Source organism: Agrilus planipennis, unplaced genomic scaffold (genome assembly GCF_000699045.2).
Source record: "Agrilus planipennis isolate EAB-ADULT unplaced genomic scaffold, Apla_2.0 scaffold10, whole genome shotgun sequence".
In the NCBI taxonomy this organism is placed as follows: Eukaryota; Metazoa; Arthropoda; class Insecta; order Coleoptera; family Buprestidae; genus Agrilus; species Agrilus planipennis.
Window position 1 is genome coordinate 2,282,200 of NW_020442465.1, and position 26,078 is coordinate 2,308,277.

The 26,078-nt window shown below is 36.0% G+C and overlaps 1 protein-coding gene across 3 annotated transcripts in view; it reads right to left on the minus strand.

Moving 5' to 3' along the window:
- Positions 1 to 26,078, minus strand: part of LOC108734078 (protein kinase C, brain isozyme) — a 145,760-nt gene that overhangs the window by 69,634 nt on the left and 50,048 nt on the right. For 2 of the 3 annotated variants that reach the window (XM_018465473.2, XM_025981044.1), the window contains one exon: positions 22,925 to 23,007. In XM_018465473.2, the coding sequence (XP_018320975.2) occupies positions 22,925 to 23,007 (83 nt within the window). Of the gene's footprint in view, positions 1 to 22,924; positions 23,008 to 25,223; positions 25,251 to 26,078 lie in introns of those variants that run through there. The other variant, XM_025981045.1, reaches the window with a different exon arrangement.

The following is a 26,078-nucleotide window of genomic DNA, read 5'->3' on the forward strand; positions in this document are numbered from 1 at the left end:
TGGTACCAATAACAGCACATTTGAGCAATGCAATTGTAGTGGATAAAATGGTCAATTTTTCCGTGCAGTACTGTACGGATTATACGCTCCTCACCGGTTAAAAGTTTGGCCGAGAGATGTCTCCTTCCTTTCCTGGCCTAGTGCTGTTCTTTTCTACTTTGCGCCGGTCAAACTGAAGGTCACATCGCTTCAGAAAGTAAACGAAGTATACTTAGTAGCAATTTGGAAATAGTGTATTAGGTGCATACATTTTCTTCTTTCAATTTTCTGAAATAGATCTCTTTTGTCATTAAATCAGGTCAAAATACATATTTCCTCACCGTGCGCCATCATTACAGCTTCTTCCATCTCTTTTCTATTCTATTTTCATTCAATGGGAAATCACACGTAATATCCATAAGAAATGGTTGAAAAGATTAAAAGGGTATTACCTTTTGATAATAATAAAATTATTCCTTTAAATCTATAATGGAGTTGAAAACATTAAAGATATCATTAGAATTTTCTAATTACAAATTAATGATGCTGCACTTACAGTAGCTTCACTGTGTTTTATTAGTTTGACAAGAGCATTTAACACGTTTTCTCCGCACAATGCTTCAACCCTTTTTGTCATCCCTTCAGTAATATTCTTTTTTGGTGAATTCTTACGTCATACCCAGTATCATCTAAAGCGGTAATAAATTGTCTTGTTTTAAAGTAGGAAATGGAGACTCTGGTAAAGAAATAATTAAATTAACCAAAAAGAGCCTCTCTCTAATTACCATAAAACTTGTTAACTGCGGACACGTGCTTAACCCCTTTCTAATGTGTGCATTATCAACGCGAGATTGCCCACATTAGTAGTGGGCCATGCTTGTGTACGGAGTGTTTTGTGTTGGTTAAAGTGAGCATCTTTTTGATTTATTTTATTTATTCCTTTGTATTCTTTATGTCTTTCTTTAGGGATAAACGGGATTGAAATGAACCTTTTTATATTGAAAAATCTTTGTTTGCGGAAACCGTTTTTTATTATGCCTGAGTGTTCGATTATACAAACGAAATAAACAATTGCAAATGAGTTAAAACTTAAAATTTATTATGTAGTTAAACACTTTTATGTACATAGAGACTATATATTGGTTATTTTAATCATCATCATAAGGTCCTCAGTCCCAAGACTGTTTGGACACGCACCTCCATTCTTTCCTATCATGAGCTAATCTTCGATTTTCCCTAAAACTAGAATAACCCACATCCTTAACTATTTGCGAACAATAATTTAATCTAGGTCACAGAGTGCCCTGTTCTCCTATTCTTTCTAATTTTTCTTCATTTCTAACCTGATCTATCCACGGTATCCTCATCATTCGTCTGTAACACCACATTTCGAACGCTTGTAACCTTTTCCTTTCCGCCGCGTCCACCGTCTATATTTCGCACCCGTGCAGTGCCACGCTCCAAACATAAACTTTTAATAATTTTTTNGAAGATCTTCAAGAATTATCTGATATTAGACCCTCTTCCTATTTTTCTTTTTTTTTGAAGAGAAATGACATTTGTTTATTAAAAATCTAGTACCTGCCTATATCGTAGCTGCGTAAAAAACAGATTGTTTTCACCGATTTATTAAAAAGATAACAAGAATATTCCATTTCCTTTATTTTTTTTTTTTCATTACTAGAAGTTGCCATTAATGCTGCTGTCATATATAATTTCACGCTATTATTAATTTTGTTTCATTACCCATATAACAACAGATCGACAATAGCGTTCATGTTTCAATGGTCCGCAGTCTTATCTCCTCGAAGTTTCTTATTTCCTGAGAAATAACTTCTCTTAGACAGGTGAGGTTTAAGTCTTATTCAACTTAATTATTTTGCTACTTCTCTCTCCTTCAATGTCTGTCTGCTTTTGTGGCTGTTAGCATTTTCTTTTTTGCTGTCAATTTAATTTTCAATCCACTGTGATTTTGAAATATAAATGTAAAGTCCTTTCTAAAGTATAACTTTAAATTAATTAATTTTTCTCAAAACTAGAAAATAAATAAATACTCCTACAGGAAATTTGTTTCACTGTACTTCTGTGTATTTAAAATTTATGTTCAATACCTATATCAGCCAAGTTCAGAAAAGAGAAAAGGAGATAGATACTGATAATATTTATACATAAAACATTTTATTCTTTTATCGTCACTCGTGTCAATTAATTTAAATCTTATCACCAGTCAGTGACGTCGGTAAAGGCCTACACTGGGTGTACATTATTTGATTGCAAATACACAATTAAATGATGGAAGGTTGGCTAGCCCTACATTCGATCCCAGGATGTTTTCTTTTAATAAAAGACTTCAATTAAAAACCGGCTATTTTGACTAAGTAATTGCAAAGTACTAGGCGGTTTTAAATGTCCATACATGGGTGTATAGTTGGCTGCATACATGCTACTAATATGCTACGAGGGGAGGTCCATAAGTTTGCGGAATGAAAGGGAAGGGGCGGAGTTAACAATTCTCACTGTACACCTCGCGAATTAAGGATTCATCATTAGTATATAAGTGAAATTTTAAGTCTATATCATTATTCGTTTACGTGTTATCACCTTTCAAAAAATAAGTCAATTCAGAAGAAAATCGCAACGATGGAAAAAACTGAACATCGCACCGTGATAAAGTTCCTGACAAAGCAAGGAAAGGCAGCTCAGACTATAATGAGCGAAGTGGAAGCCGTTTACAGTGATCACTGTCCTAGCAAAACTATAATTTACGTTAAACTATAATTTATATTAAGTAGCATGGGCAATTTAAATATGGTCGAGAGTCAATTGAAGACGATCTCCGCTCAGGACGGCCGATTGGGGCCACCACGTCGAACATCATCTAAAAAGCCGAAAAATTAATATTAGAAGATGCTCATCTCAAAAATAAGAAGTTATCGACATTAGTTGGAGTGACAGATACCACAAATTAAAGAATTTTACAGGATCATCTTGGTATCACTAAAGTCAGTGCAAGATGGGTACCAAGAAGAACAGCGAGCGGACGCATGTAGCATTTTTTGGGAACTGTGTGGCGACGAACTTAGTCCGGTTTTGGAGAAGATTGTTACCTGAGATGAAACCTGGGTTCATTACTTCGAACTTGAGTCCAAACGGGAATCGATGCAATGGCACAAAAAGAATACACCACCCCCTAAGAAGTTTAAGGCGTCAGAATCGGCTGGAAATTTGATGGCTACAGTTTTTAAGGATTGTGAAGGAATTTTGCTTGTAGATTACAGAGAAAATGGTACCATAATTACTGGAGACTACTATGCTTCAATACTGAAAAAGATAAAGGCCGCCATCAAGGAAAGAAGAAGAGAAAATTAACGAAATGTATGGTGCTCCTGCAGGATAATGCGCCAGTTTACAAGTGCAGAGTTGCTACGGCTGCTCTAAACAAATAAGGATTCGAATCTCTAGTTCACCCACCTTCTAGTCCAGACTTGGCTCCCGGCGATTTTTATTTATTCCCAAATTTGAAAAAGAAGCACAGGGGACAAAAATTTTCCAATGACAATGACGTCAAAGAAGCTGTTTCGGCCCATTCTGAAGGCAACGACAAAAAATTTTTTTTGATAGTATCGAGAAGTTAATTTCGAGATCTAATAAAGGTGTTGACCTTATTTGGAATTATATTGAAAAGGAAAAATTTTATTTTTTGTATTTTTATTTATTTTCCAACACTTCCAATCCGCGAACTTTTGGACCTTCCGTCGTATAACCACTACATTTTTAATGTTGTGCGTTTAAAGCATGAATTATACAATTATTGAAATAGTAAGTTCTATGCACTATCGTCCAAATTTGGATGGACGCAGCTGGTTTAATAAATAAATTAGTATTTCTTTTTCAAATTTCAACAGCTCTGGCTTTACAAGGGGTGTTCACAAAATCGTCCATCGCCGCCATGAAGGTTAAGGCCGGTACTGGTGTAGGAACCTACTATGATTATCATAATATTGTAATTCAATTTTTATTGACTCTCATTTGTTTTAGTTAAAAAGTCGAATTTTTGTTAATTTTTAACAGTTTTCATTTTTGGGGCGACGCGACGTCACAATATCCGCCAGACACGTTAGTTACGTCATTGCCTCAAGTACAATATCTATTGTTAAATGTTTTTAGCCAACTTCTCCCTCTTGAAACATAATGCTATCTACACCTGTGTGAGATGATGTTACTTGTTAAATATATTCATTGTTATGTGTTCTACGGATTACAAGAAAATCATCTTAAATAACTGTAATGACTTACGATTGAGTTTCTAATGTAAGAGATGGGGTTCCGTTACAACCCTACCTGCTAATTTCCCGTCGTCGTCTGTCGTTATTTATATGAATAAATTTCAAAGGAACTTGAATTTGTGAGGAGCAATTAATAATCATTTTACGGGCTTATGGCTCACTTCGCAATGCTTTTAAGCAGAAATTACCCGTCCATTAACCGGCGCTTTCCTACATTTCTTCCATTTGTGTAATCACATTAGTGATATAATGATAATATTAATATGTTTATTATGATTTACATGTACCAGAAGATTACCCCTCAATATTTATACCTTATTCTAATATGAAAACAGATTCATCTTAATTATATTTCGTCATCATCATCATAAGCTCGTCAGTCCTAAGACTGGTTGGACACGTACTTCCAGTCTTTCCAATCCTGAACTAATCTTCGCATTTCCCTAAAACTACAACAACCTATATCCTCAACTATCTGCGAACAGTAATCTAATCTAGATCTACCTCTACCCCTCCTAACTTCCGATTCTGTCTCTAATATGCCTCTAACTAGACCTTCATGCCTGAGAAGGTATCCTACCAACCCATCTCGCCTCTTTCTTATTGACTTCCATACAGTCCTCTGTTCTCCTACTCTTTCTAACACCTCTTCATTTCTAACCTTCTCTATCCGCGGTATCTTCATCATTCGCCTATAACACCACATTTCGAACGCTTCTAACCGTTTCTTTTGCGCCGCGCCCACTGTCCATGTTTCGCACCCGTACAGCGCCATTCTCCATATAACTTTAACAATCTTTTTCGATTTTCTAAATTAATCGTTCGCTAGCATAGAAGTGACTTCATTTTATTGAAGTCGACTCGACCCTGCGGTATCCTCTGCTTTATATCCCTACTACCCCTTCCGTCCTGACTTATCTGACTTCCTAGATACCTAAAATCGGCCACTTCTTCTAATTTGTCGTCTCCTACCTTTATATTCGACTTTTCCCTTACATATCATTGCATTTGCGATTTGCATTTTATCAGTTTTTTGCATTTAGTATTCTCCGTGGTTAAATTACCTGCCATATGATCTGCTGTTATTATTAAAGGGACATAAAAATGGTTGCTCCTAGAAATGGGACCGAATCGTCGATTCAAAACACCCATACCCTTTGAATTTCGTCAAAATCGTAGTTTTCGAGAAATCAGTTGCGTATTATTTTATTAGATAAACTTTTAATAAATGTCAAGCTGTTTTTGGTGACATTTTAAAAAAAAAATTCCTGAAAGAAAATTTACCTGTACCTTTACGATGAAAATCCGCAGTGCGCTATATCTAATACCTTCTTTCTACTCATTATTAGAGAACGTTTTTGGTCTTGAATCAAATAAATAAAGTGTAATAAATGACTTTAACATCTGCAGAATAAAAGACGAAAATAAATCATTTTTATATATTGTATACTACAATAATAGTGCCCACTCGCTCAAAATAGTGAGAAATAGGCCAAGTTGGTATTGTACAGTAAAGGTAATTAATTATGATGTCTTGGAGATGGTGGAATTTGTGTGCAGAGCAATTAATCACAACGCCTCTCGGCAGAACAAGCACGTGTCATATCAGACTGCGGAGAGTGTGGTTGAGCGTGGTGTCACATTGTGTCGCTTCAGGGATCGGAAGAAAACTTCATACTCATCAAATATTCAGTATATACTTACTACATACAGATGAAGATGGAAAGAATTAATGCACGTAAATGCACAATTCGTTGCGATTTTGATCTACTGTCTGAGTAACGAAAACATCAATAGCAGCTATGTAAAGTGTACGTATATATTGCAACTTATCAGAAAAGTCGGGGTTTTCCATAACATCATATATATATGAACTGGAAAGCTTTTGACAATGTCAAATGGGACAAGATGTTAAATATACATAAAAATGTGGGGACGAATTACAGAGATAAAAGAGTGATACAGTTTGTATAAAGAGCAACAAAAAGTTATAGAGCTGGAGCAGCAACGTAGAGAAGTAAGTATTAAGAAGGAAGTTAGACAAGGATGCACACTGTTACCGCTGCTTTTTAATCTATACATCCAAGACGTGATCAACATTTGCATATTATATAGCAGTATTAGCATCTAGGAGTTAGAGATAGCTTTAAATAGTATTGTATGAAAATAAATATAAGTAAAACAAAAATACTGGTATGCAATGGAAGGAAAAGTAGGGAAAGAGCGAATATAGAGATAGGAGACGAAACATTAGAAGAAGTACCCTATTTTAGGTATCTAAGAGGTCAGATAAGGATGGAAGGAGTGGTAGGGATATAAAGCAGAGGATAGCGCAGGGTCGAGTCGCCTTCAATAAGAAGAAGTCACATCTATGCTCCCGACCGAGCGGCATGGCCTAGAGGTCTAGACCATTGCATAGCATTCGGGAGGACGCCGGTTCGATTCCGGGTCCGTCTGCCTTGGTCCAAATTTTTCTGTGGTTTCCTTGGATCACCTAGACAAATGCTGAGGCAGTAATATTCCACAGATAATCTTTCATTTTCTTCTGTCTTCATTTCGTCTGTTTCATGTTTATCACCCGAACCACTACCCACCCATTCCCACAATTCCTGAAAGCAGGCTGAAGAAGGCCTCCCGCCCCACCTTCCGGAGTAGTCCGGAGGGACTGCCCGCCCACCATCATTACTGGCTGGTGGGAATGAAACACCCAAAAGAAAGAAAAATGCTCGCGAACGATTAATTTAGAAATTTCAAGCAGATTGTTTAAGGTGTACGTTTAGAGCGCGGCACTGTACGGGTGCGAAATATGGACGGTTGGCGCTGCGGAAAAGAAAAGGTTACAAGCGTTTGAAATGTGGTTTTACAGGCGAATGATGAGGATACCGTGAATAGAGAAGATTAGAAATGAAGAGGTATTAGAAAGAATAGGAAAACAGAGGACTCTATGGAAGTCAACAAAAACTAGGCGAGATAGGTTAGTAGAACACCTTCTCAGGCATGAAGATCTGGTCAGAGTCATATTAGAGGCAGAAACAGGAGTTAAGAGTAGTTGAAGGTAGACCTAGATTGGATTACTGTTCGCAAATAGTTATGGATGTGGGATGTTCTAATTTTAGGGTAATGCTAATATTAGATGAGGATAGGAAAGAGTTGAGGTGCGTGTCCAACCAGTCTTAGGACTGACGACCTTATGATGATGAAATGAACTGTGTCCCCTTTCAAAAAATTTATGCTAATCGTGACTGCACAATGTAAAGGTATATGTATACTATTCAAAAACGGAACCCACATTCGGTGGAAAAATAACGAAGGAGGAAGGTAAGGGAGAACGTGAATGACACTGCCGGAATTGTAATTTGCCGCAAAAAACAAAAAGTGATTTAAATTACAAATTAGATGTTTAACGAGGAAACGTGTTGCTATAGAATGGATGGCAACGATTATTAAAGTAGAACAAACAGTGGGTGAATGTTGGAAGGCGTGTACATAATATGTATATTAAAATGAGAGTAAAACGTGTTGAGAAAGTTATTGTGTTTTTGTGCATTGAAGGAAAGTGATGTTTGTAAAGGGATAGTGGTTTCTTTCTCAAGTGATTTGTAATCTATGATGATGATGATGATCCAATTTTTATTTGACATCTTTACCGAATGACAATGATAAATATATTAAATTATATGAAATATTATTCTGAAAATTCATTTATGAATTTTTTACCCACTACACGCTACCTCAAATTAATGAGGGAAAAATTGTTGCTGTTGTCACACCCCCGCCGGGAATCGAACCCGGGACCTTTGGCTTTACGCACCAATGTTCTGACCACTAAACTACGAGAGGTGACAACAACAACCACGACCAACCGACCTACAAGGTTAACGATCCGTCGAACTAATGTAACTATATACTGAATATACTATGATTAAACATACATATAATTTAGATATCTTTTAGAAGTGAGTTAGTTTAATATGAAATATTATTCTGAAAATTCATTTCTGAATTTTTTACCCACTACACGCTACCTCAAATTAATGAGGGAAAAATTGTTGCTGTTGTCACACCCCCGTCGGGAATCGAACCCGGGACCTTTGGCTTTACGCACCAATGTTCTGACCACTAAACTACGAGAGGTGACAACAACAACCACGACCAACCGACCTACAAGGTTAACGATCCGTCGAACTAATGTAACTATATACTGAATATACTATGATTAAACATACATATAATTTAGATATCTTTTAGAAGTGAGTTAGTTTAATATGAAATATTATTCTGAAAATTCATTTCTGAATTTTTTACCCACTACACGCTACCTCAAATTAATGAGGGAAAAATTGTTGCTGTTGTCACACCCCCGTCGGGAATCGAACCCGGGACCTTTGGCTTTACGCACCAATGTTCTGACCACTAAACTACGAGAGGTGACAACAACAACCACGACCAACCGACCTACAAGGTTAACGATCCGTCGAACTAATGTAACTATATACTGAATATACTATGATTAAACATACATATAATTTAGATATCTTTTAGAAGTGAGTTAGTTTAATATGAAATATTATTCTGAAAATTCATTTCTGAATTTTTTACCCACTACACGCTACCTCAAATTAATGAGGGAAAAATTGTTGCTGTTGTCACACCCCCGTCGGGAATCGAACCCGGGACCTTTGGCTTTACGCACCAATGTTCTGACCACTAAACTACGAGAGGTGACAACAACAACCACGACCAACCGACCTACAAGGTTAACGATCCGTCGAACTAATGTAACTATATACTGAATATACTATGATTAAACATACATATAATTTAGATATCTTTTAGAAGTGAGTTAGTTTAATATGAAATATTATTCTGAAAATTCATTTCTGAATTTTTTACCCACTACACGCTACCTCAAATTAATGAGGGAAAAATTGTTGCTGTTGTCACACCCCCGTCGGGAATCGAACCCGGGACCTTTGGCTTTACGCACCAATGTTCTGACCACTAAACTACGAGAGGTGACAACAACAACCACGACCAACCGACCTACAAGGTTAACGATCCGTCGAACTAATGTAACTATATACTGAATATACTATGATTAAACATACATATAATTTAGATATCTTTTAGAAGTGAGTTAGTTTAATATGAAATATTATTCTGAAAATTCATTTCTGAATTTTTTACCCACTACACGCTACCTCAAATTAATGAGGGAAAAATTGTTGCTGTTGTCACACCCCCGTCGGGAATCGAACCCGGGACCTTTGGCTTTACGCACCAATGTTCTGACCACTAAACTACGAGAGGTGACAACAACAACCACGACCAACCGACCTACAAGGTTAACGATCCGTCGAACTAATGTAACTATATACTGAATATACTATGATTAAACATACATATAATTTAGATATCTTTTAGAAGTGAGTTAGTTTAATATGAAATATTATTCTGAAAATTCATTTCTGAATTTTTTACCCACTACACGCTACCTCAAATTAATGAGGGAAAAATTGTTGCTGTTGTCACACCCCCGTCGGGAATCGAACCCGGGACCTTTGGCTTTACGCACCAATGTTCTGACCACTAAACTACGAGAGGTGACAACAACAACCACGACCAACCGACCTACAAGGTTAACGATCCGTCGAACTAATGTAACTATATACTGAATATACTATGATTAAACATACATATAATTTAGATATCTTTTAGAAGTGAGTTAGTTTAATATGAAATATTATTCTGAAAATTCATTTCTGAATTTTTTACCCACTACACGCTACCTCAAATTAATGAGGGAAAAATTGTTGCTGTTGTCACACCCCCGTCGGGAATCGAACCCGGGACCTTTGGCTTTACGCACCAATGTTCTGACCACTAAACTACGAGAGGTGACAACAACAACCACGACCAACCGACCTACAAGGTTAACGATCCGTCGAACTAATGTAACTATATACTGAATATACTATGATTAAACATACATATAATTTAGATATCTTTTAGAAGTGAGTTAGTTTAATATGAAATATTATTCTGAAAATTCATTTCTGAATTTTTTACCCACTACACGCTACCTCAAATTAATGAGGGAAAAATTGTTGCTGTTGTCACACCCCCGTCGGGAATCGAACCCGGGACCTTTGGCTTTACGCACCAATGTTCTGACCACTAAACTACGAGAGGTGACAACAACAACCACGACCAACCGACCTACAAGGTTAACGATCCGTCGAACTAATGTAACTATATACTGAATATACTATGATTAAACATACATATAATTTAGATATCTTTTAGAAGTGAGTTAGTTTAATATGAAATATTATTCTGAAAATTCATTTCTGAATTTTTTACCCACTACACGCTACCTCAAATTAATGAGGGAAAAATTGTTGCTGTTGTCACACCCCCGTCGGGAATCGAACCCGGGACCTTTGGCTTTACGCACCAATGTTCTGACCACTAAACTACGAGAGGTGACAACAACAACCACGACCAACCGACCTACAAGGTTAACGATCCGTCGAACTAATGTAACTATATACTGAATATACTATGATTAAACATACATATAATTTAGATATCTTTTAGAAGTGAGTTAGTTTAATATGAAATATTATTCTGAAAATTCATTTCTGAATTTTTTACCCACTACACGCTACCTCAAATTAATGAGGGAAAAATTGTTGCTGTTGTCACACCCCCGTCGGGAATCGAACCCGGGACCTTTGGCTTTACGCACCAATGTTCTGACCACTAAACTACGAGAGGTGACAACAACAACCACGACCAACCGACCTACAAGGTTAACGATCCGTCGAACTAATGTAACTATATACTGAATATACTATGATTAAACATACATATAATTTAGATATCTTTTAGAAGTGAGTTAGTTTAATATGAAATATTATTCTGAAAATTCATTTCTGAATTTTTTACCCACTACACGCTACCTCAAATTAATGAGGGAAAAATTGTTGCTGTTGTCACACCCCCGTCGGGAATCGAACCCGGGACCTTTGGCTTTACGCACCAATGTTCTGACCACTAAACTACGAGAGGTGACAACAACAACCACGACCAACCGACCTACAAGGTTAACGATCCGTCGAACTAATGTAACTATATACTGAATATACTATGATTAAACATACATATAATTTAGATATCTTTTAGAAGTGAGTTAGTTTAATATGAAATATTATTCTGAAAATTCATTTCTGAATTTTTTACCCACTACACGCTACCTCAAATTAATGAGGGAAAAATTGTTGCTGTTGTCACACCCCCGTCGGGAATCGAACCCGGGACCTTTGGCTTTACGCACCAATGTTCTGACCACTAAACTACGAGAGGTGACAACAACAACCACGACCAACCGACCTACAAGGTTAACGATCCGTCGAACTAATGTAACTATATACTGAATATACTATGATTAAACATACATATAATTTAGATATCTTTTAGAAGTGAGTTAGTTTAATATGAAATATTATTCTGAAAATTCATTTCTGAATTTTTTACCCACTACACGCTACCTCAAATTAATGAGGGAAAAATTGTTGCTGTTGTCACACCCCCGTCGGGAATCGAACCCGGGACCTTTGGCTTTACGCACCAATGTTCTGACCACTAAACTACGAGAGGTGACAACAACAACCACGACCAACCGACCTACAAGGTTAACGATCCGTCGAACTAATGTAACTATATACTGAATATACTATGATTAAACATACATATAATTTAGATATCTTTTAGAAGTGAGTTAGTTTAATATGAAATATTATTCTGAAAATTCATTTCTGAATTTTTTACCCACTACACGCTACCTCAAATTAATGAGGGAAAAATTGTTGCTGTTGTCACACCCCCGTCGGGAATCGAACCCGGGACCTTTGGCTTTACGCACCAATGTTCTGACCACTAAACTACGAGAGGTGACAACAACAACCACGACCAACCGACCTACAAGGTTAACGATCCGTCGAACTAATGTAACTATATACTGAATATACTATGATTAAACATACATATAATTTAGATATCTTTTAGAAGTGAGTTAGTTTAATATGAAATATTATTCTGAAAATTCATTTCTGAATTTTTTACCCACTACACGCTACCTCAAATTAATGAGGGAAAAATTGTTGCTGTTGTCACACCCCCGTCGGGAATCGAACCCGGGACCTTTGGCTTTACGCACCAATGTTCTGACCACTAAACTACGAGAGGTGACAACAACAACCACGACCAACCGACCTACAAGGTTAACGATCCGTCGAACTAATGTAACTATATACTGAATATACTATGATTAAACATACATATAATTTAGATATCTTTTAGAAGTGAGTTAGTTTAATATGAAATATTATTCTGAAAATTCATTTCTGAATTTTTTACCCACTACACGCTACCTCAAATTAATGAGGGAAAAATTGTTGCTGTTGTCACACCCCCGTCGGGAATCGAACCCGGGACCTTTGGCTTTACGCACCAATGTTCTGACCACTAAACTACGAGAGGTGACAACAACAACCACGACCAACCGACCTACAAGGTTAACGATCCGTCGAACTAATGTAACTATATACTGAATATACTATGATTAAACATACATATAATTTAGATATCTTTTAGAAGTGAGTTAGTTTAATATGAAATATTATTCTGAAAATTCATTTCTGAATTTTTTACCCACTACACGCTACCTCAAATTAATGAGGGAAAAATTGTTGCTGTTGTCACACCCCCGTCGGGAATCGAACCCGGGACCTTTGGCTTTACGCACCAATGTTCTGACCACTAAACTACGAGAGGTGACAACAACAACCACGACCAACCGACCTACAAGGTTAACGATCCGTCGAACTAATGTAACTATATACTGAATATACTATGATTAAACATACATATAATTTAGATATCTTTTAGAAGTGAGTTAGTTTAATATGAAATATTATTCTGAAAATTCATTTCTGAATTTTTTACCCACTACACGCTACCTCAAATTAATGAGGGAAAAATTGTTGCTGTTGTCACACCCCCGTCGGGAATCGAACCCGGGACCTTTGGCTTTACGCACCAATGTTCTGACCACTAAACTACGAGAGGTGACAACAACAACCACGACCAACCGACCTACAAGGTTAACGATCCGTCGAACTAATGTAACTATATACTGAATATACTATGATTAAACATACATATAATTTAGATATCTTTTAGAAGTGAGTTAGTTTAATATGAAATATTATTCTGAAAATTCATTTCTGAATTTTTTACCCACTACACGCTACCTCAAATTAATGAGGGAAAAATTGTTGCTGTTGTCACACCCCCGTCGGGAATCGAACCCGGGACCTTTGGCTTTACGCACCAATGTTCTGACCACTAAACTACGAGAGGTGACAACAACAACCACGACCAACCGACCTACAAGGTTAACGATCCGTCGAACTAATGTAACTATATACTGAATATACTATGATTAAACATACATATAATTTAGATATCTTTTAGAAGTGAGTTAGTTTAATATGAAATATTATTCTGAAAATTCATTTCTGAATTTTTTACCCACTACACGCTACCTCAAATTAATGAGGGAAAAATTGTTGCTGTTGTCACACCCCCGTCGGGAATCGAACCCGGGACCTTTGGCTTTACGCACCAATGTTCTGACCACTAAACTACGAGAGGTGACAACAACAACCACGACCAACCGACCTACAAGGTTAACGATCCGTCGAACTAATGTAACTATATACTGAATATACTATGATTAAACATACATATAATTTAGATATCTTTTAGAAGTGAGTTAGTTTAATATGAAATATTATTCTGAAAATTCATTTCTGAATTTTTTACCCACTACACGCTACCTCAAATTAATGAGGGAAAAATTGTTGCTGTTGTCACACCCCCGTCGGGAATCGAACCCGGGACCTTTGGCTTTACGCACCAATGTTCTGACCACTAAACTACGAGAGGTGACAACAACAACCACGACCAACCGACCTACAAGGTTAACGATCNCCGTGCTCCAAACATACACCTTTAACAACCTTTTTCGAATTTCTAAATTAACCGTTCGCGAGCATAGAAGTGACTTCTTTTTATTGAAGGCGACTCGACCCTGCGCTATCCTCTCTTTATTATGTACTGCGTTGACTGCGAAATACATATACCTACTCCTGTCATACATCCTTAGCCAAGTGCCACCCAGTATCCTTTGTTGAAGCATTGGAAAAGTTCACTTCGTTTAGTGTTATCCTCAAATCCTCATCATACATTATTATTGACCTAACCGTTTTTTTTTCTGTTTGCATTGTTTGCACAGCGTAAAGCTTTTGCCCGGTAATGGATGATCAACTATTGAAACAGCTTCAAGCGAAATTTTCGAAGAAAATGAAAATACGTTCTCTGCCAGGAATTCGTTTGAATACTAAAACGGTATTCATTGCTTTCTTGTATGCTTGTTTACAAAACGTTAAGTGCTTTCAACTTGTGATTGAATCTACGTATCAATTTTTTCCCAGTAGGGTTTTCATCTCTCTTCGGCGTCCTGAGATTTTTAAACAAAAATAAAATTTGCGAGTCTGTGGAATTAAATAATATTTCCTGTCGTTTACCTTTTTTCTGTTAAATTAAGAAAATAGAAGATATAACAATTAAAAAGCAAGACAAATTTGTTTTTTAGTTTTTCTGCCTATGATTGTGAGATTTCGTTGAAATGAGCTATGCAAGCAAACCACAAATATGTCATATAGATCGAAAAGTCCCGAAACTAATATAAAAACGCATTGTTTTGGCAGAATGTCACCGCTACTTTTTAATCTATACATCGAAGACGTGATCAACATCATTAAAGACAGTACAACTGTAGGAATAGATATAGAGGAGCAAAAGAATAGTATGCTTTAATTTTCAGATGATATAGCAATATTAGCATCTAACAAGGAGAGAGATAGCTTTAAATAAAATGGAGGCGGTACTGACAAAACAGTACTGTATGAAAATAAATAAAGGTAAGATAAAAATACTGGTAAGTATACAGGGGAAGAAAAAGTAGAGAAAGAGTGAATATAAAGATAGGAGACAAAAAATTGGAAGAAGTGGCCGATTTTAGGTATCTAGGAAGTCAGATAAGTCAGTACGGTGTAAGGTCGATCGCCTTCAATAAAAAGAAGTCACTGATATGCTCGCGCGAAACATGGACAGTGAGTGCGGCGGAAAAGAAAGGTTAGAAATGAAGAGGTATTAGAAAGAATAAGAGAACAGAGGACTCTTTGGAAGTCAATAAGAAATAGGCGAGATAGGTTAGTAGGACACCTAAGACATAAAGATCTAGTCAAAGACATATTAGAGGCAGAATGGAAAGTTAGGAGGAGTAGAGGTAGACCTCGATTAAATTACTGTTCGCAAATAGTTAAGGATATGGGTTGTTATAGTTTTAGGGAAATGCGAAGATTATCTCACGATTGCAAAGAGTGGAGATGCGTGTCCAACCAGTCTTAGGACTGACGCTCTATGATCATGAATTTCCACGATACAATCATTCAAGCGCTGCTAAATATGATTTGTTTAGCCTTTCAAAATAAGTTTCAGTTTTGGCATTTTTCTCTTCATTAGATTCATGTATCCTTAGAGTTTTGCGAACCTTTGATAGTCACTGGGCGCCAAATATTGAGAATATGACTAAAGTAGAAGCAATTTAAAGCCCAGTTCATGATTTTTGACAATCGTAACTAACGACTTGTCACACGATGTAATAACTTTTCTTCATCATGTAGCAGATTATTTCGTTTGGTTACCGAATAGGTAATTTGATTAATAGTTGTAATAAAAAATGTAAATGACGTGGCGGTTTCATTTTTGTACATATATAGTAATCTTTGATTGTGATAACGCTTCTATGAAAGTATAACTTTTTAAACAATTTCGATGATATCAATCTTTTTCCACTTCCTTAACTATTTACAATCAGTCTATGTCCACCTCTACCCCTCTTTACTCCTGTTTGTGTTTGTAATATATTTCTAACTAGCCCTTTATCTCAAAAGCTGTTTTTCAATGTAACCTGGCACCTTCAGAAGTAATTTAGCTACAATTTTTTGAAATCGCAATTTAATCTATATATCAGTATTCCACATTTTTAACATTGTATTTCACGAAGTGAACCCAAATTACATTAATTCTAACGGGGGCAATATCAACCGTAATTATCCTGGCCTAATGGACCGTTCAGACTTCATTAGCAGAAGTATTTGTTACCTTAATTACGTTATAACAATTCTGATACGCCAAAGTTCCCATTGTGGTAGCATGAAGCAATAAACAGTTGAACATTGAGTTTGGCAACGTTTCGCGAAAATTGCAGATTTAAATATTAACATTATTATCAGTTCCTCTGTCTTATTAAACAGTTAATTTTGGATCTTTTCGTGCAGACAAAGTTTTCGTAAGTATCGTGTGTGTACGAAGTCTATTCAAAAAGTATAGCGAGTTTCCGCGGGTTACGCATATTCGATTTTTGATCTTTTTATGGCGTTATGTTGGTACTCATGTTTCTCACTTATAACGAAAAGTTCGGCCAAGCTGAATGATCAGTTAATTTTTAACAGCTAATTTATTTGCACGTGTTTTGGCTTGGCTTCGATTTTTGCCTATTCCAAAAACTGTATCAAAGAATCTGTATCAAATTTTGTGTAAAAAACAAAATTAAGTGTGGGAACACATTAACATTACTAAGGAACTGTTGGACTCAACGACCCGAATTTACTCCACAGGGTTATAACCGGTGGCGAATCATGGGTTTATGGTTATGACGTGGATACCAAAGCACGGTCACTCAAATGGAAGCTGCCGCACGAGTCAAAACGGAAAAAAGGGCGCCAAGTTAGGTCGAATGTCAAGATTGTGCTTACGGTTTTCTTGCATCATGAGTTCTTGCCACATAGTATAAAGGTTAATAAGTATTATTACCTGCAAGTTATGTGCAATTTACGTGAAGCAATACGCTAGAAACACCCCAATTTTTGGAAGAACAAAAATTGGCTTTTGCACCATGATAACGCTCCGGTTCACACATCGTTGCTTGTGCGCGAATTTTTGGTCAAATTAATAATGCCACAGCCATCATATTCCCCAGATCTCGCCCCCTGTGACTTTTTCTTGTTCCCGAAACTGAGGAGGCCAATGAAAGGACAACGCTACGCTGCGATTGAGAAGATAAAGACGGCATCGACGGTGGAGCTGAATAAGATCACAAAAATGCTTCGAGGATTGAAAAAAACGTCGGCACAAGTGTATAATATCTGGTGGGGATTACTTTGAAGGGGACAAAATAGATCTTCATAAATAAATAAATAATTTTTGAAAAAACACAAAATTCGCGATATCTTTTGAACAGATCTTGTATATTACCGCCATCTCTCTGAATATGCAGAAATCTCATAAATATCGAAGATATTCATCTTAAAATTAGTTAAAAAAAACTTTTGGGTGTTTCATTCTACGCCGGAAGGTAGGGCGGAAGGCCCTCTACAGCCTGCTTTCAGGAATCGTGGGAATGGGTGGGTGGCGGTTCGGGTGAGAATGATGAGACGGACGAAATGAAGACAGAATGAAAGATTATCTGTGGAATATTACTGCCTCAGTATTTGCCTAAGTGATCCAAGGAAACCACAGAAAAACTTGGACCAACGAAGACGGACCCGGAATCGAACCGGCGTCCTCCCGAATGCTAAGCAATGGTCTAAACCTTTAGGCCATGCCGCTCGGTTAATATTATTTACAATAACTGAAACTATATATACGGATGCTTTAAAGTTAGACTGGTCGTCTGAATAGGACCGATAAGTCGTATAACGGCCTGAGGTAGAGGGGTTTTAGTCGATAGGTCCGAGGACACCTTCTTCGGGAATCGGCTACTACCCAGTCGTGCGGACAACTGGGTGTCTTTTGAAGATTTCCCCTCTTCCACAAAAACAAAAAAAAAGAACTTAGACTGGTACGACGTAGGAGTTCACTTGTGGATCAGGTGCCTCAAAAGTATATTGGATGCAAAATAAAATAAATTTAAGAAAATTTTCATTTTTATTTTTCATTAGTTTCTCATTTTAATTTAGATGTATTGTCTGCTACGTACTACGTTTTCTCTATGAATTGTACATTTTCCCTGTGCCTTTTATTTACTGTTATCATGATCATAAAGTCGTTAGTCCTAAGACTGGTTGGACATGCACCTCCACTCTTTCCTATCCTGAGCTAATCTTCGCATTTCTCTAAAACTAGAACAACCCATATTCTTAATTGTTATGCACTTTATTATTCCAATTAATTTAATTTCTGTGATTCTATTTAGCGAACCGACAGACACTTCGCTTTTTTAAAATTTTCTTTGAAATTATACGATAAAACAACTTAGCAATTGTCATAGGAGAATATATACCTGTTTATTTAAAAGGACGTTATCATCCCTGTAGCAGAGTTATTAAAAAACAAAATGAATGAACCGGCATTCTCATTGCATCTAGAACGGCTTCTAAATAAATAAAAACCCAGCAGAACGCCTAAGGGTAAATTGCACTTGCAACTTGTTAATTTGGTCGTTCATTTCAGCTCCTTTGAAATGCTCCGTTTTCTCATTTGAGCTTAAATTAAAACCCTTTTGTAGCAGTAAAAACAGATAGAATAAAAAACGAGGAAATAAGGAGCCTGATACTAAAGATAATAACACAATTAAGGTAGGATGTATGCCAAAATACTGGTCCACAGAACAATAACCTTTTGTTCATGTTTTTCAAATGTGTCAGACGATTTCAATTAGTTGAATAAACAGAAATTTGTTCATAATTAATTTTTTGAGTGTGTTAGTTGAAATAATAAAAGTCTCCACCTCCCCTCGCAAAATTAAATAGAATCTTTTAAATACTAGAACAACAAAAAATATACAGGGTTTCTCCGTAAAGTAATGAGATTGACCGATGTACGGCGCACAAGTCGCCATTATGTACTGTGTTTCCCGGCGTCCGAGCTTTGATGCAGCCAAAATCATAAGTGACGAAAAAGTCGCCTTTGAGCTTTTTTCACGGCAGAAAATGTCAAAAATGGAGTGTTCCCTGGAGCAGGACTACACAATTAAATTTTGCTTTCATCTAGGCATCCTTGGTTTAGTTAAGGAGCCTTACAAACAAGATGCCCTGTTAAGTGCCTAGATTTCCTGGTGGTTCAGTGAGTTCAAGAATAGACAGGAGGCTTTTGAATACATGAAGCGATCTGGACACCCTTCAACAAATGATTTGACCCCAATATGTGAGCAAAGTAAGGAATCTGCTAAATCGGCCGGAGTTTGCCCATTGTTAAAAGCTCTCTCAAGACAACGGTCAACCCCATATCGCCTACCTGCCTCGGAACCCTGTTATCAGTTGCAATATCGCCGCAATCATCGTTCAGCGCCAATGTCAGTCTGAAGAACATTTTCCCATCTCCAAAGCTCAAGAAATGCCTGAAGAATCACAAGATTTTTACGCCATTCAACGAGTTGTTACATAATTTCTGAAAGAGCTTACGGGAGATGACTTCCAGGCACCCTTTGCAGGACAGAAATCGCGTTGTAATCGACTTTACCGACTAACTCTGTATTTATTTGACTTCTTAATATCAATTTGATCGTTAGTACCTAAGCGTAACTTGCTTGGTTTGTTAACTTCGTAACTTTCTGATACATTCAATTTTATATTAATTTTCTTAATTGTGTGTCAAACTTATGAAAATTTCCTGTAGTAAATAATCTGTTGTGCACAAGGGACTTTGAAACTAGAATAGTAAACTTCGTAAAAGAGTTCATAACTTTGCTTATTACATATTAAGTTCACAGTTCTGTATCTCTCGGCAATATCCCAACAAGCCATTTAGACATTTTAAACTTTTTTCCGTAAATATTCCAGATGAAAATGCTCCAGGCGTAAAGTACTCTTATTCGTTCTGTCCCTATTCCCCGGCATTTCCCGGGCCTCTTGTATTAAACAGACAGTTAAAAAGTATTGTTTCACTAGGAATAGAATACGGTTCGTCTAGGCCGTCGATAAGAAGTGATAAGCGAGCACCTTTATCATAGACTACACTTAGAAAACCATATTACCAGATCAACAATAATTTCATTCCCCTATTGAAGGGGAATACCCCCCTTAGGGTTACTACAGTACATTGAGCGCTTTGCCTAACATAATTTATTATAACAGGCGCTTTCGCGAGGCTGTTTCGCAGTATATCAAAATGAAATGATCAAAATCAGATGACGGCTGCTGAACGCGTTTCTAACTGGTTGATTCACATTTTCTTCCTTCCCTATAAATACGAATCAATCAATCAAGAGCGTGTTTCACTGGCATCGTCACATTTTGATCATCTTAATTCGATATTCTCATTTTGAAACGGCTTCGCAAAAGCGCCTAATATAATTAATGCAGTCATTTGTAAAACTGCGCGCATGACCTGTTTGACTTTACGTTCCATTTAACGGGTTTTGAAGGTTACCGTTCCCCAGAACATCTTAATCAAGAAGCATGGGCGCGGAGTCAATTTTTGATTGAAATTAATAATATTAATGAAGAAAGTCTTGTTAAGGCTGTTCTCATTCCCATGAAATCCAAAGAAATATTCCGAGATGAATTCAAAACAAAGAATATTAGCGAGATTTGGTTTTCTTTAAGACAAGGCAGCATAAGTCTTTCGTTATCAAAAACAACTCCTCATTTTAACGTACTTATCTACTTAGATATACAACAGCAGCAGGAACCTTCCCATAATGTTATGGTTACCCTCCTGGCTCCAGTTCTACTTAATACAAAGTATTCTCAAATTTCTATTTCTGTTTTACTTCAATTCAATTTTATAGGGGTTCGTGCAATTTTTGAAAGTTTTTGAGACACTTATTCTTGTGAACAAGTAGTCTTAAGCATTATGAATTATTTGATAAAGCAGCAAGGATGCCCGTTATAGCGGTGACGAAAGGGTTGATCTATAACGACGGTATTTTGTCGGCGAACTAATCAGGGTCATAAGTCATAGGCTGAACGACAAATGCATGACCGCGTAACAAAAGAATTTCGAGAGCTTTCTATAAAAAAGAACCATGAAGAATGTTTGAACATAATATAAATATACAGCTAACTAGTAAACAGTCAGGAAGTGAAATGTAAAAAGTCGATAAGTGCAGGTGATATAATATTGCAAGTTCAGTGTTTGAAGTGTTAAATATGTTAAATAATGTGTAAAATAAATTAGTATTATATGTATAATATCCGTTTAAATAAAAAAAAACAATAGTTACCTACTAAGAAATTCATTACATTTTATAAATTACNAATTGCATTGCTCAAATGTACTGTTATTGGTACTATTTACTACTGAAAATATCAACGAGATGTTTATTTATATTTGAAGACATTAAAGGCTTTAACGGTTGTTTTCGACTCGCACTACTATTCATGATTGAACAAAACTTTTGACAGGTACTGTATGAAAAGTATGTTTAATGAACAAGAGTCAAGAGTATAATGAGCTTTTTTCTCCCTACCTACGATTTTGCCAGCGCGCATCCAAGATGTTGGAAGGGACACATCGCTAGAGAAAGGAAATGAAGTATACTAAGTAATTACTTTACTCGATTGTAGAAAATATTTTTTTGATTATGTATAAACAAATCATTTACTTCAGTCAATGAATTTTCTTTACATTGGAGAAATTCTTTTTATTATGAGTGTAATATGCCGTTTTGTATAAAAAAGCATACGGATACTTACGAATACACATTTTTTTTTCTAAGCGGCAATTCAGTGAGAAAAGTTGAGAAAAGAAACCTAAAATTGGGGTACTGTATCGTTCGAACGATGATTCGATTTAAAATTTTGCGGAGTCCAAACTTAATAAATCCTTTCAGTTTGAGATCATTCTTCAGAGTCACTTTTTTCACGATGTTTTTTATATGAAACGTTTTGCTATAATTCGATAGCGTGTTTCCAAATTGTAATATTAATGTAATTAGATACGTATGCATGCATGAGTTTTTCTTATTAATTATACAGAAATGTCGAACAGCTCAAACAACAAGCACGAAACTGAGTTTAAACATAGATTTCGAAGAACTTTGCAATTTCGTCGTTTCGAATGGAATAACAACTACGAGATATGACATTTCCATCACATCAATTCATTTTAAAAAACGTTTATTATTGACGAGAATTTGGAGGAGTTACTCATTCTGAATATCAAATAGTTTTTTCTGTTCGACGCCTTTTCACTTATCTATTCCGTTTTTCAGGGTCCTACGAACATCATTCAGATTTCCGGAAGGCAAAATTATGCTTCAAAATGTCGCTTTCTTCATTGTGAGAAGTTCTTTTTTCTTAGGAAATCGAAGCCGTTAGTTAAAATAATGCATCTACATTATAATAATGACTGTGAAAGTCAATAATAAATTGGGTAAAAAAATTCAGAAATGAATTTTCAGAATAATAATGTTTCATCATAAAATAACTCACTTCTAAAAGATGTCTAAATTGTATGTATGTTTATTAAATTACATTTAAGGTAGTTTTTTATTTAGTTTTAAGTACTTAATAAAGACTTACATCGGAGTCGGCTCCTTTGTCCACCCCCGGACAAGTGAAGGTAACGTACTCATGGCACCTCTTGTGGACTACAAAGCTGCACACTGAAACAACACCATATTTCAGCTTCTTTGCAAATTTCTTTAACATTTGTTGCTGGAGAGCAACGTTAGAGACATTACTGTCGCAAATGGGCATGAACTACATGAATCAAATGAAACTGCTTACGACAAAGCCAACAAGATCAAACTTTTACCCGAACAGAACAGATACTTCCGGTATGAACTCACTTTAACCAGTGCTAATTAAACGATTTCAAGAACGATTGCTAACAAGAATCTTGACGAACTAATTATAATATGCGTACACTAAGATATGACGCATTTCTATCAACTTCTTAGTGTTCAATCGAATCATTTATATTATAAAGACGGTAATTTATTGATACATTTTTGCAATAATACGTTCGAAAGTTAGTACCTACTGCGAAAGAATTTATACAAAGATAATACCGAAAGTAACGCGCAGTTTCCATGGCATGAGCTAGTTTATAGAAATTAATCAATAATTTATCAATGATTTATTTCATTCCATCGCAAACAGTTCAAATGGTCACATGATTCTAAGACATTCTGTTACCTGTGCACATTTCTGTAAAAAACATAATCCACTGTAGCTAATGTCAACTTTAATCAATCGATTACAGCAAACAGTTTGTGTAACTTAGAGAGTTATTCGATACATTATCAGAACTGTGACACTTACGATTATCTACCCGAAAGTAACACTTTGTTGATATTATTTGGAAAACAATGTTAATAGAAAGAAGTAAACAGTAATTTTATTGCTGGGAGTAGTTTTTGGGTTTTTTATCTCTGAAACTAGAAATAGTAATATGTTTTGCCCAATTGGCTTTAGTTTTCCAGGTATTCTTGATCCTCGATTACAGGTTATTTAGTTTTAGATGAAAATGTCTGGTTCACATGTTTCAAATTTGAGTAACTTACTTTGAGTAGGTAACCATTAGGGTCCAAAAACTCTTTCCATAAAAATTTCGAAAACCAAAAAGAAGTAAATATAAATCAATCATGTTGGATAGTTTTTGCTTTAGAAAAAACATTAATATCATCGAATAATAGCTAGTACCAAAACTGGAGTCATTTCAGCCATACCAACAATCGAAAATGACAGCCATCAAAAACATCATGACGCTTTCACGACGGCCATGTAGTGTTCTTAGCATGAAGACGACACAAGGACTACGAACTTCGGTGGCCAAAAATTTGCTCAAGCAAGACACCAAATTATATTACAGGTAGAAAATCGGTAATCTCCATGGAAATTGGTTATAAACGTTTACTTGCTTATCTCACGTTAGAGCAAGATCCCAGAGCTGCCAGACATTACTTATTTTCTGAGTAAGAAAATGGGTGTTACTATGTACTTTGAACGAATGCACACCTGCTAACTTGCAGATATCAGGTGCTAAAAGTACGTATGAACATTACCGGTTCTTCTAAAAGTCTGAGTGCCAATTTTTACATAGTGTTTCACATAATATTATTAAAAATTAATAATCAACACTGCCAGGCACTTTTCAGTGGCAGTAATTTCTGCTAGACGCTTCAAAATTCGCAAAAAAACAGTAGTAATTTTACTTATAATCTGAGTTTTCATTTTAAACATGATACATAAAGAACTATTTCACAATCAAAATCCTGAAAATTGTCGTACTCTCTCTTTCACCAATCATTACTTATTCGACATAAAGGTATAGAGATTGGCAAAGAAGTTGCACTTCTTTCATGTAACTGAGTTGCACCTGTTTGTTTTTGCGAACTTTTAAGCGTCTGGTAGAAATTACCGCCGATGGGAAGCATTATTCTCTATCCCACCAATTTTGTTACTCAGAAAATAAGTAATGCCTGAGGGCTCTGAAATCTTGGACTACATTTATTTGCGATAAATACTATTACATTACGTCTTGAGTCGCGTCGGTTCCTACGGAAAATTAACGTGTTCTTATTTGAGAAAATTTTTAGACAGGAGAATGTTATTAACTTTCCCATATGAGTTCATTCTCCTTATATAATATCGATAGTTCCATGACAAAAGTTTACGTTGTATAGGAATTCGAAAAGACCATAGCAAGTCGTGGTCAATTTTTTGCTTATGGTCAGTGAAGCTTTTTGATTTTAATGCCTACAATGTTTACAGGGTTCGTTGGGAGTCTTGATACCGAACGTTGCAAATACCTAAATACGTCAACCAATTTAATTATCAATATAATTTACGGTTGTACAATAAAACGGTAGCTTACCTTGGCACTGGAACCCTTGTTTACCGAATCCCCTGCAACAAAATCATTGCGTCAGTAAACTCAATCATAAAAACAGCGAACCATTTTATTGAGAACAGCTAGCAGGTAAAAGAATCAATAAACAAATTGCTCTGGAAATTGAAACTGCCTGACTATCAAACCTAACGATTTTATTCAAATCTTTACATTTTCGTTGAATGGATGGAGTGCCTACGTAATGGAGGAAATTCAATTCATGAAAATGCAATTTTCAAACAGAATTAGTGCGCATCCAGTATTTCCTTATAGATACATTGCCTAAAGATATTGTAAATAGCCGATAAATGAGGTAGGTCTAATTATTCGATTAATCGATTAATAATCAATTGATCGATAACCTTTTTAATTATTTTAAAATTATTGATTACAAACAATTAATCCGATTAATCACAATAATCAATTTTTTTCGTTCAGTGCTGCCCGTGCTGCCCTGAACGCAAACTTGTGCCGATCAGGAAACAGCAAAAACGACCACCGAGACCAGAGCTACCAATTCTGATCCCGAGTTTACTAATTTAAATTCACACTACCAAAGTATAGCATAAAAAAGAGAGAGACACCCCTAACAATCATACCACACCATATTATCGGAATTATCAAGTAAGTCTTATTATTGTTCTTGTAGCTGTATATATAAGGTGTCCAGAAAAGGTAGGGGGTGTTAGTAAATTCAATAAAAAAAAACTACAAGTCAAAAAAAAATCTTTTCTGTTAATATTTAGAAAATTAAGTTCCAACTTCAACTGAAAACGGAAATTAGCCGCCACGCGTCTACTGTTCGTTTCAAGAAGTTAGAGATACGCCCCTTCCCTTTAT